This window comes from Phocoena sinus, chromosome 1, assembly GCF_008692025.1.
Source record: "Phocoena sinus isolate mPhoSin1 chromosome 1, mPhoSin1.pri, whole genome shotgun sequence".
Lineage (NCBI taxonomy): Eukaryota > Metazoa > Chordata > Mammalia > Artiodactyla > Phocoenidae > Phocoena > Phocoena sinus.
This window is the reverse complement of record NC_045763.1, coordinates 38,633,142-38,645,111: the sequence shown is the minus strand read 5'-3', so window position 1 is coordinate 38,645,111 and position 11,970 is coordinate 38,633,142. Positions and strand designations below refer to the sequence as shown.

At 53.9% G+C, this 11,970-nt stretch overlaps 1 protein-coding gene across 2 annotated transcripts; it reads right to left on the bottom strand.

The window, feature by feature from the left end:
* Positions 1-286: 286 nt before the first annotated feature.
* DMBX1 (diencephalon/mesencephalon homeobox 1) lies at positions 287-5,600 on the bottom strand. 2 transcript variants are annotated; one of them, XM_032654476.1, is made up of 4 exons: positions 5,438-5,600; positions 2,334-2,512; positions 1,704-2,052; positions 287-744 (listed from the first exon to the last, which is right to left on the bottom strand). In XM_032654476.1, exons 1-4 carry the CDS (start codon positions 5,589-5,591, stop codon positions 287-289), a joined length of 1,140 nt encoding a protein of 379 aa, XP_032510367.1. In that variant the 5' UTR covers positions 5,592-5,600. The 2 variants fall into 2 exon arrangements, with proteins under 2 accessions (XP_032510367.1, XP_032510356.1); XM_032654465.1 differs by having other exon boundaries at positions 2,334-2,529; positions 5,440-5,591.
* Positions 5,601-11,970: the final 6,370 nt, after the last annotated feature.

The window sequence follows — 11,970 nt, the reverse complement described above, 5'->3', positions numbered from 1 at the left end:
GAGAGCCTCTCACTCCCCGAGGAAAGCTGGGGGCACCAGCCTCTCACCTCCTCCCCATTCAGCCTCCGTGGGATCCAAGCAGGGCCATGCAGAGGGCAGGGTGTAGGTGTGGGCTCCACCGAGGGCTGGAGCTCTGGTGGGGGGAGGGGGAGAGGGACAGGAAGCAGGACTCCAAGGCTCCGGGATCCCTGGGCTCCTGGAGTTAACTCCCTGAGAGCCGTATTGGGTTAACCATGGGGCTGGGCTGGGGGCACCCAAGAGCCCTGGCTGGGTGGGAGGCCAGCAGTCAGTTGGGCAGCGTATCGAGTCCCAGGGACGCCGCGTGCTGCTTGGCCCGAAGCCGCAGGTTCTCGATGCTCGTGGTTTTACTGTTCAGGGCAGCCGAGGCAGGTGCCAGGCCTGCGGGGGGTGCGGGCAGCAGTGGAGACCCCCATACGCCCTGGTGGGCAGCAGCGGCCGCTGACAGCGACTGGTAGTAGGACTGGCAGTGCAGTGAGCCCAGAGGGGCCATGTTGACGCCCAGGTAGGGCACGGCGGCGGCGGCGGCAGCCGCAGCAGCAGCAGGGGCCGGGCCCCCCACTTCGAAGGAAGAGTAGTGCACCAGGTTGTTGGTGGCGGCCATGTGCTGGCGGAATTGCTCCTGCAGACGGAAGAGGCTCAGCGGGGATGAGGAGTAAGAGTGGGAGGGGCCCAGGAGGCCGCCCCCGGGGGCTGCAGGGGCCAGGGCCAGGCTGCCCGGGGAATCTGCAAGCAGAGAACCAAGAATCGAGGACTCAGGACAGGGCACTGGTCTGCCAGGAGGGGTTCCCTGGGCCTTGCCACCCCCTTGGAGCTGCAGACAAGACAGGCCTTGGCTGAAACCATATCCACACACCTCAGCCAGGGCTGAGCATCCCCCAGAATCCTGGGAGGGAGGGACCCAAGCTTCCTGGAGGAGCACCAGACTCTGCCAAGGCCCCCATGTCTGACTTCTTAGGGAGACTCCTTTTCTTTTTTCCTTTTTTTTTTTTTTTTTTTGGTTGTTGTTGTTTGGTTTTGGTGGGGACAAAAGAGTTTTATTTACTCTTGAAATCGTCACAACAGAATCACAGATTGACACGGGGAATGGCTGAGCCACAAGCAAGTCAGGTAGTACAGAAATGTCCCACCCAAATACTCCTTTTCTTCTCAAGGGCGGTCACCTCCCCTTCCCCTCTCCTGTCTGTGGCTCCCCTTCCCCTCCAGCTCTCAGCTCACAGCCCCATCCACTCCCTGCCTGAGCCCAGGGTTTGTGTCTGAGCTATGCCTCCTGCCAGAGCTCTGTCCCGTCAAAAACACAGCTCTGAGTCTCTGCTGCATGTGGGACTCTCTGGTACCCATATGGTACTCACCCAGTATGCACTGGTACATCTGTACTGGTTGTTAAAATACTGGAAAATTTCCATAATGGTTGATAAATAGCTTTTGCCCTGAGCTCCCCAAGTACCCCTCCCCTGCCACACAGCCTCTCCCCCAGCCCCCTGAATTCCCTGGACCCTTCCAGGATTCAGCAACTAACGGGTGACCACCTGGAACAGGCCTGCTATGGCCAAGTCCTTTCTCTGGGTCAGGTCCAGTGCCACAAAGGCTAACTCTATCACTGCTCTGACCCCCCTCGCTAGCCAGGCCCCTGTGCGACTAGACCTGCTGGGCCCCGGCCCACCACAGCTGCTGCTGGGCCTCACCTGACTTGGGGCTGCCCCTCTTGCAGCCCAGCCCCTTGCTCTCAGCCCCAGGGCTCTTCTCAGTTTTGGGATCCGCAGCCCCTGCCCGGGGCTCTTCCTCCCGGTCTGGCTGGTCTTCGGGGGCTGACTCACTGGCCGACTGCTCGGATAGGCTCAGGTGAAGCTCAGCAGGGGGGTCGCCGCTGGGCAGGCTGGGGGGCTGGTCGGCCTCCAGCTGGGTGTCTGGAGTCGGGGCCTCGGTCTTTCCTTCCCCGTGGGAGCCCTCAGCCTCCTTCTGCTTCTGGAGCTGCTCTTTCTGCAGGCTGCGCTGCTTCTTCCGGAACTTGGCCCTGCGGTTCTTGAACCACACCTGGGAACAGGGCGAGGAGAGCAGGAGTGGGGGGGGAAGCAGCAGAGTTGTGGGGCAGGGTGCTCCCGGAGGGAGTGTGAGTGGCAAGGTTGCCCCCGCCCTGTAGCAAACACACACCCACAATCCTTTCCAACCCACCCTCCCTGTCGCTGAAGGCATTCATGGAGACCCCAGTTGCAGTTTGGCACCGAGGGCTAAAGTGCTGGCTCCTGGACAGCAGGAAGCCAGATTGATGGGCTGGTGCTTGCCTGCAAGGTCTAGCTAGAGGGGCTGGGTCCTACCTGTACCCGGGCCTCAGGTAGGTTGGTGCACATGGCCAGCCTCTCACGCATCACCACATCCGGGTAGTGAGTCTTCTGGAAGGTCTTTTCCAGGGCCTCGAGCTGCTGAGCCGTGAACGCCGTGCGGCTGCGACGCTGTTTGCGGTGCTGGGAGCCATAGCGGGCCTCCAAGATGATGTCTTGAAATGTACAGCCGTTGGAGGGCAAGGAGAGGGGGCCCATTTAATTATGGGAAATAGATTTTGAATCTTACCCTGCTCTGACCCACTGTGGTCCTGCCAGAGCTAGACCCTGGTCCTTTCCCCCTTGGAAATCACCCATCTCCTCTCCGTGTGGCTGGATTTTCAAGATCGCTCCACCCCATCATTCACTATCAGGACCACTGAGGTCTAACTCATCTCTATGAATGGCTGTCAGGAATATGACTGAGGGGGATCTTCCTTATTTGGTTTGGGGTGGGTGGGTAGGTAGGTGGGTGGGCATTGCCCTAAAATCCTTAAAGTCCCAGAATAATAAGGGTATAATATTCTGAGAGTACATGATGCTAATAATTTGGAAGTCCATGTCACAAAGCTTCTAATAGCCTATGACCCTTAGATTCTAGATACCAACAAAATACTGTCCCGACCATGAGAAGCCAGGCCATGACTTATCTGCAAGGTACACTTAGGAGAGGTCTGACTGAGGAGATGGAATTCACTGGCACTTGATCCAAGTCCTCTGGGTATGAATCTCATCGTCCCAGTTGGCCTGTGAATCTCTGATGGCAGGACCTGAGGCTCCCGCTCTTATGTCTCCTCAACAGAAAGCCTGGCTCTGGCAGGGCCCTCAGAACACAGGAAAGCCTTGTTGCGTGTGGTCTTGACCCTTCTAGCTGCTTCCTCCAGGAGGGAAGGACAAAGAGAGCAGGTACTAACCACCACAGGCTTGGAGGGGAGACAGGCCTGGTGGACCACAGATTCCACAGTCCTGCCCACGTGCTGGGAACATGAACCTCCCGGCATAGATGTCTGTCTGGGGTTGCTGTCTAGCCTCCAACACTTCTGCTTGACCAGTCCCTGGAGGATGGACAGTTAACCTCTCTCTCCCCGCCTACCAACACCCATAAGTGGACCCTGGACTATCTATGCTGAAGGGAACCCGAGCTGTGTCAGCCTCTGCACAGGGCTGCCAAGGTCCTTCCCCTGCACTCCAGGGACTGGGGAGTCAACGCCACACTCTAAACGAGGAAGTAGGAGGCAACTGGGTATCCAGGAAGCCCTGAACCTCTTACAAACTGGTACTGATCCCAGCCTGGACCGAGCCCTGAGCTCATGCTGGTCACGCTGCGGGAGGGGAAGGAGTGAGGACCCCTCTCAGTAGAACACTGGGTGTGGGAGCAGCAGCTCAGCCTTCTGCTGCTGGCTTCGGGGACTACAAAGGTGGGAGGCAGTCACAGCCTGGGACGCCAGGCTCTCCGTACCATCAGCAAAACCTCCTGCTGGAAGGCGAGGCCTCCACACAAAGGCCCGCCTGGAGCTCATATCCCTCCTTCTCAAGATTAGAGAATTGGTGGGAGCACTGAATACTCCACTTCCTCTGTCCCCACCAGCAGAGGTGAGCCTCTGTCCCTGACTCTTCCTCTCTGAGCCCTGGAACATGGTAAGGATCAAATGTCACCACCAGCTTGGGCACAGGGAATTCACTCCAAACCAGAGAAGCAGCCGTAGCCCGGGCAGGACTGCACCCACATCCCCATGCTGGAGACTGATGACCCCAATGCTAATCTACAGAAGGTGACCAGGGGCTCCATTTTACCCACTGAGCCCTTCCCGGAGCCTGGCAGCGTCTAAAGGAGTAGAAGCAGCCGCCTCACCCTCCCTGCCAGGCTGGAACCCCTACCCAGGCCTCGTATCCCATCCCATTTCTGTGCCTTTACTCACGCTAGTCCCCCTTCCTTGTCCCTGACTCCTGCTCCGTGGCCTCCAGGAAGCCCTCCCTGACTGCATCAGCTGATCATGCTTCTCTGGTCTGCCCCACCATTTGATCCTGGCCACATTCTTCCTGCCGTGCCCTCTCATGAGCCTCTGGGCACCTGGCCTCCCTGGGAGTGTCCTAAAGCTCTCTGAGGACCACCTGGCCCAGGGCCAGAGCAATTCACCAGCTGCTTGAGGTTTGGCCTGGGACAGGATGGGGCGGGTGGCTTCACCTCCCAGGAAATCACGTTCCCCACCTATGCCATCAAATCCTTCCCGTGCTCACTGAGGGGCTGCCAGGTCAGGGCAACAATCAGTTGAACTGGGAGAGGGGGGACCAGGCTGCAGCTCCCTCATGGGCACTTCCCCTGGGACCTGGGTAATCATTTCCTCTGAGCACCTACCAGTCCCTACTGAATACCTTGATTATGTTATCTCAAATAACATCCCAACCATCCTATGGGATGGGCACCACCATGTTCCCTTTTATAAAGGGGGAAGCTGAGGCTCAGAGAAGAGAGGTGAGTGGGCAGACCCTACAATGACTGCAAGTCTGTAACTTCAAAGCTCAGATTTTTAGCCATAATGTCACATTCTAATCTCCTACCCCAGCCCTGCCTAGAGTTAACCTCTCTGAGCCTCCATTTCCTTGTCCATAAAATGGAGATAATAGCCTCCCTTCACTGGAGTTGAATGGTTAGACGCACAGAGAGAGAGCGCGCGCCTCACACAGTGCCTGGCATATAATCAGTGATCAAAACATGGGAGCTGTTACAGATGGGACTCCCTGGGCACTCCAGCCACTTCCTAGCTGGAATGCTGTGGGCTAGTCCCTTACCTCCTACCTCAGTCTCTCCGCCTGTGAGAGAGGCTAATGAATCCCTCCCTCACAGGGTGGTTAAGGGAATCTGAAGGCATAGGGCAGCTCCAGGGCCCAGCACAGTGCTGGCAAACAAGGGTGCTCTGGACAGTCACACATAGATTTTGAATTGACATCTCCCTGTGTTACTAAGTGACCTGGGTCTTCCTGAGTCTCCCAGAGTAAACATTCCCAGTACTCCCTCCTGTCTTCACCTTCCAGAGTCTCTTCCCCCAGATCTCTCCTCCACCCCACCCCCCCCAGCCCCCGTCCCCACAAACGGCCCTTACCAGCCAGGCGCTCGGCCAGGGTAAGCGCGTGCACCGAGGGCCGGTAGTCGGGGGCATGCTGGGCCTGCTGGGCCGCCTGCTGGTGCAGGTTGTACATGGCGCTGAGCGAGTTCATGGCGTGCAACGAGTACCCGTTCACCCCGTAGTGCTGCATCGCGGCATGTGCCTGCAGACCAGGGAGAGGGAGGGGATGTGAGTGAGGCCATGCGGTCACACTCTACCCTGGTGGAGACACCACCCAAGGTCCGCACCTTGGATGCCCACCTCACCCCTGAGAGATTCTGCTTCCCCATCGGAAAGTGGCCTGCCTTGCCCACAGCTAAGAGCAAGAGGGCTCCTGCATGTACTTATTCGTTCACCCACTCATTCATTGATTCACGCAGCAGGACTTGTGTAGGGTTTAGTGCTCTGGGCTCTGGAGTCAGACTGCCTGGGCTGGAATCTCCACTCTGCCACCTGGGAGCTTTGTGGCTTTGAGTAAGTCACTTAACTTCTCTGACCCTCAGTTTCTCCATCTGCAAAATGGGGTTAGTAATAGTACTTATCTCATGTGGTTGCTGCATGGATTAAGAGAAGCCTTTACAATAGGGTCTGGCACGTAGCGTGTGCTCAAACATGTTAGTCATTGGGATTCATCAATCCGTTCGCTGCTTCGTGCAGTCATCTCTTCATTTAATCACCCAGGCACTTACTCACTTGCACATCATTGTTTTGCTCACACACCTATTATTTATTCAACAAACAGCCACTGAGGCTCACACGGGGCCAAGTCCAGAGCTGGCCTGGGAACACTGAGGCATTCGCTCTGATGATATCGTGGATTACAACCCTCATATGCTGCACAGCTTTAAGAACTGTTGCTGTGACTGTCATACACACACTGCCATTGCCCCCCTCTATTCTCACCGTATTCCCAAGAAGCAAGCAGGCCAAGAGCAATGAACCCCATTTACCGACGAGTCACCTGAGGCTTGGAGCAAGAGCAGTGACGTGTTGAGGCCACACAGCCTGTCCAGGGCCTGCTCTGCCCCACGTTGCTTCAGCCTCATTCTTTGGTGGCCAACGCATCGGAGTGCACATCCCTTCTGCTGAGATGGCTCGCATCAGCATGAGGCCGCCGGGGCCCCACCAGCCCCAGGGCTCCTCCACACCTTTGCCGTCCTCATCTGAGTGCCCACCATGTATCGGCCTGAAACGTCACTTTTGGAAAGTGGTCCATTTGATAAGAGGAAGGACGTGTCCAGATGTCTCAGCTCCCCACCCTCACTGAAGTGGACACATCACCAAACATCCACAGCACAGACGTGCACACACGGGCATACACACGGTTCGTGCACAAATACACATACGCAGACATTCTCAGCAAAGCATTCACATGAGCAGTCAGATTTGCACACAGATTCGTCACCCTTCACAAACACAATGTCATTACTTCCACAGTTCCACACATAGACGTTCTCACAGATAGCCATCCACGCAGCAGATGTATCTACACACAAACGTGATACTCATACACATTCATGTATTACACATATTCATCCAACAAGTATTCATTAAGCGCCCACATACTAAGTACCAAAGTCCTTGCCTTCATGGAATTTACCTTCCAAGGGAGGAAGGCTATAAAACAACAAATAAACCTATGTAATAAAGTCAGACAGGAATAAGCGCTCTGAAGAAAAATAAGGCAGAGGCAGAGCATGACAAGAGGAAAGGTGAGGCTGTTTTAGAACGTGTGGTCAGGAAAGGGCACCTTGATAGTTGAAGTAAACCATGTGAATCTCAGGGGTCGGGGCGGGGCGGGGGTAGATTTTCCAGGCAGAGGAACAGCAAGGACAAAGGCCCTGAGGCATGAATAAGCTTGGTGTGTGTGTGAAACTGCAAGGAAACCAGAGTAGCTTGAGCACAGAGAGGGAGGGGGTGTGTGGGGGAGGGGAGGTGGGCGGGAGAGGAGGGGTCCCGATCCCAGGGGGCTTCATGGCCCATTGTAAGCAGTTTGAATTCTATCCTGAGTGTGATGGGAAGCTCCTGGATGGTCTTGAATAGGTGAGGACCATGATGATTTGCTGTTAAAAGCTCACTTCAGCTGCTGTGTGGAGAACAGACTGCAGAGGGTCAAGAAGAGAAGCGAAGAGACCAGGCCAATGCATAAGCCCAGGCCAGCGACCGAGGTGCCTTCCACCAGGGTGGTACAGGTGCAGGGGGGAGAAGTGGTCAGAATCAGGACATAGTTTGAAGGTAGAAATGACATGACTGCTGATAGGTCAGTTATAAAATGTGAGGAAAAGAGGGCAAAAAAAAGAATACTCTAGTTTTTGGCCTGAGCCACTAAGTGAAGATGGGTCTTTTCCTGAATCGGGAGCTCTAGGGGAGAAGCAGCTCTGGGAAGTAGGAGGTGGAGAATGGAAATCACAGCTTTTTGGGGACATGGTAAGTGTGAAATATGGATCTGACTTCCAAGTAAGAATGTTAAGCTGGGGGGACTTCCCTGGCAGTCCAGTGGTTAAAACTCCGTGCTTCCATTGCAGGGGGCACGGGTTCGATCCCTGGTCAGGGAACTAAGATCCTGAAAGCCATACGGCCTGGCCAAAAAAAAAAAAAGAATGTTAAATTGGTAGCTGGATATATAAGTTGGAAACTGAGGGCTGGATTTACAGATTTCTGAGTCGACACCCACACATGACACCTACCAACAACACTTACTTACAGAATCCCACTCTGTGTACCATAAACGTGACCCCAAAGGCAGAGATCTAAGAGAAGATAGTGAGGGACACGGCGACATAAAGTGTTTAAGCATTTGTATAACAGAATGTACCATAAACAAATCTAAAAGGCAAACACAAAACCTGGGAAAATATCTACCATACATAGCATAGCAAAATTGACTAAAAAAGTAGCACAAATAAAAATAAAAGAGAATACCCATAACATATAAAGAGCTCTTATATAGAAACAAAAAGATGGTCACCTTAATAAAAGATGGGCTAAGTAAATGAAGAGACAACTTTGTTTGTTTGTTTGGTTGGTTTTGGCCGCGCGGCACTGGTGGGATCTTCATTCCCCAACCAGTGACTGAACCCTGGCCCTTGGTGGTGAGAGCACAGAATGTTAACCACTGGCCACTAGGGAATTGCGGAGACAACTTATTAAGGAAGAAAAACAAATAGCCATCTGACATATGACCAAAAAATGCTCAGCCTTCCTTGTCACCAAAGAAATAAAAATAGAAACAATAAAATAATTTCACCAATCAGGTCAGCAAATATGAAGAAAAATTATTACCCAGGGTTATTGAGGGGAGTAGGAAATGGTCCTTCTCCTACCTCACTGACAAAAGAGCTCTTTACTCCCTGCATCAAAAGCCTTTAGAGAGAGCATCATTGGACTCAACAATTCCATTTCTAGAAATTTATCCTTCAAGTATGCAGAGATATGGATATAGGAATATTTATGACAGCTTTGCTTATGATGGCAAACAATTGGAACCCTCACTGCCCATCAAGAGAGGATTAGTTCAGTAAATGAGGGAACAGTTGTGCCCGCAATGCAAGACGGTGCCACAGTTTAAAACAATGATGTGTATCTGTATGTGCTGATGCTCACAATATACCGTTGAGTGGAAGAAATAGGTAACAGTATGCATGATGTGATCCCATTTCTGTAATGTATGTATAAATATGCATAGGAAAAAAGTCCGGAAGGTTATACCCTGAAATGTTAACAGAGGTTATCTCTGGGGGATAGCAGATGGGATTACAGGTGATCTTCACGTTTATATTCCTTCTTTCTTTCCTTTTTGAGGGTGGGGGTGGGGGGAGGGTTATCTTTGTGTTCCAAGGGATGTGGGGATGGAGCCAGGCTCCAAAACGTGTCACAGGGGCCATGTGGGGAAGAGGGAACAGAGCTTAGAAGTAATTTTATTCATCCCCCACCCCAGCTGGGCTGGAATGCCCCTCCCCACCAAACTCAGGGGCTTTGTGGCCTTAGAACTCCACTGTTGTTAATGTGGTAAGTGACATTTTAATTGACTTAATTATTGCTGACCTCACAGTTCTTGATGCACGACAAGTCTTTATTAAACGGACGCCAGGAGCAGTGTGCCTCTCTCGGCCCCAAAACCGCCCCAGCCCACTGGCCCTCTGATGGCCTCCAGAACCTTCACAGTCTGGCGTCTGCCCACCCCTCCCCTCCAGCCTGATGCCCTCCCCCCTCCCTGGTACCCAGCAATACCAGATTACCTGCCACTCCCACGTGTCACTTCCACGCCTTTGCTCCTGCTGGGCCTCCACCTGAAACATCATTGCCCTTCCTGCCCCCGACCTGACAAGGCTACTCAGCTGACACCTACTCCTCAGAAGTGGGGCACTCCCCACCCGCCCCTGAGAAAGCATCTCTCCCCTCTTCAGGCTGCACGTAAGTAAGCTCAGGTCATAGCAATGATGGTAACAACAACAGCTACCACTTACTGAACACACTGAGCGAGGCACCACACAAAGCGCTTTACGTGGCTTCTTTTAATTCTAGCCCCGGACCAGAGGAGTGTGATGACACTTCTATCTCCCCCACTAGACTGAGCTCCTTGAGGGCAGAAAGCGTATCTCATGCATTTCTGGATTCCCTACCTCAGCGCAGTCGCAGGGCCTGGCACAGGGGCAGCGCCCAGGAGATGAGGCTCGGATAAATGAATTAATAATAAGAACTATTTGTTAACTGCCCCAGATACATCAGACATCCCCCTCCGTCCTCCCAACACCCTAGGAGGTAGGGGCTGTTATTACCCCCACCTCACAGATGCCCCAGATACATCAGACATCCCCCTCCGTCCTCCCAACACCCTAGGAGGTAGGGGCTGTTATTACCCCCACCTCACAGATGCCCCAGATACATCAGACATCCCCCTCCGTCCTCCCAACACCCTAGGAGGTAGGGGCTGTTATTACCCCCACCTCACAGATGCCCCAGATACATCAGACATCCCCCTCCGTCCTCCCAACACCCTAGGAGGTAGGGGCTGTTATTACCCCCATCTCACAGATGCCCCAGATACATCAGACATCCCCCTCTGTCCTCCCAACACCCTAGGAGGTAGGGGCTGTTATTACCCCCACCTCACAGATGCCCCAGATACATCAGACATCCCCCTCCGTCCTCCCAACACCCTAGGAGGTAGGGGCTGTTATTACCCCCACCTCACAGATGCGAAACGGAAGGTGAGAATGATTGGATAATTTGTAAAAGGCCACGCAGCTAGGAAGTGGTAGAACAAGTTTCCACAGGTGAGGTGATATTCCTCCCACCAGCTGGTGTTTCCTAACCCCACTCACAGGCTCTTACTCCAGCATGTTCTGTTCCCTGACTTCTAGCATCTCTGGTTTGATCCAAGGCAATAGGACAACAGCAGAGAAAAAGCACCTTCCCCCAGTGTGTGTGCTCATACATGCACGTGTGCGCACATGTGAGCGTGTGTGCATGTTGTGAGATGAGGTTGTGCAAGCCTGAATCCTCCCAGCTGAGCGCCTCTCTCCCCAGCCTCACACCCTCTTCCTTCTCCAGATGGACATCAGGGCCCCAGGTCTCCTCTGAGGCCACAGAGGGGCCCCTGACTGACGATGCTGCTTACCATCCAAGCTGCACAGATGTGGTACCACACGGCCACAGGCCTGCAGCTCATTTCAGTGATCACGTGTGGCCATGTGTGTACGCAGCCCGACTGTGACCAGGCACATGACTGTGTATGCATCTGTGTTTAAGTGGGTGTCTGTGGTTATCTACATGTCTGTGGGCTGGTGTGTGTGAACGTCTGTGTGTGTATGACCAGAGGAACGTACGCTAAATGGTACCCTCAGAAGTCATGTGGCCCTGAACAGGGTCTGAGAGAGAAACACAAGGAAAGAAAGAAAAAAAAAAAAAAAGCAAAGAGATGGAGTTGATGCCAAGAGCAAGGCAGATCAACACAGAGAAAATAAATAGATTTGTTTTACCCATTTTGGGTTCCTGTACCACCTAGCACAGAGCCTGGTACACAGCCACTGCTTAGTAAAGAATAAATCTTGCATGCATGAGAAAGACTCACCAGCTAAGAGATGGTAGGGGAGGCAGGGCCAGCACAGCCCAGTATGGTCCTCGGGCCCTGGTACCGCCAGCTCCTCTCTCTGCAGGACTATAAGTCTGGGACTGGGGGGAACCCTGCCCGGTAGGCACTTTTCCAGCCAAGGGGCAGCCCAGACCTGCCCCCCGGAGTCCTCAGCCAGGCCCAGCAGCTAGAGCCCCATCCACATCCAGTTCTGAGTGCTGTGGGTCCTACGGGGAGGCCAAGAGCCGCCCAGGCTGGAGTCCTGCAGGGCTAGTCGGAGCCTCTAAACGGGGCCCTGCAGCCCTGGCCCCAGGCCGGGCCGTGCATGGGCTCAGCCCACTGCACACTCCAAACAGAATCAATTATATATTTAAAAGGTGCCGCCCCGCAATTCCTGGCGAGCCAGGAGAGCCATCCATCATGGAGCGGCCGTGTTTCACAAGCTGTCGAATTGTGC

Coding starts and splice junctions, on each gene's coding strand:
- DMBX1 (XM_032654465.1), bottom strand. CDS start 5,591: ATGCAGCACTACGGGGTGAACGGGTACTCGTTGCACGCCATGAACTCG. Junction 2,053..2,333: donor TACCTGAGGCCCGGGTACAG/GTAGGACCCAGC, acceptor CCCTGTTCCCAG/GTGTGGTTCAAGAACCGCAG. Junction 745..1,703: donor GAGGGGCAGCCCCAAGTCAG/GTGAGGCCCAGC, acceptor CTCTGCTTGCAG/ATTCCCCGGGCAGCCTGGCC.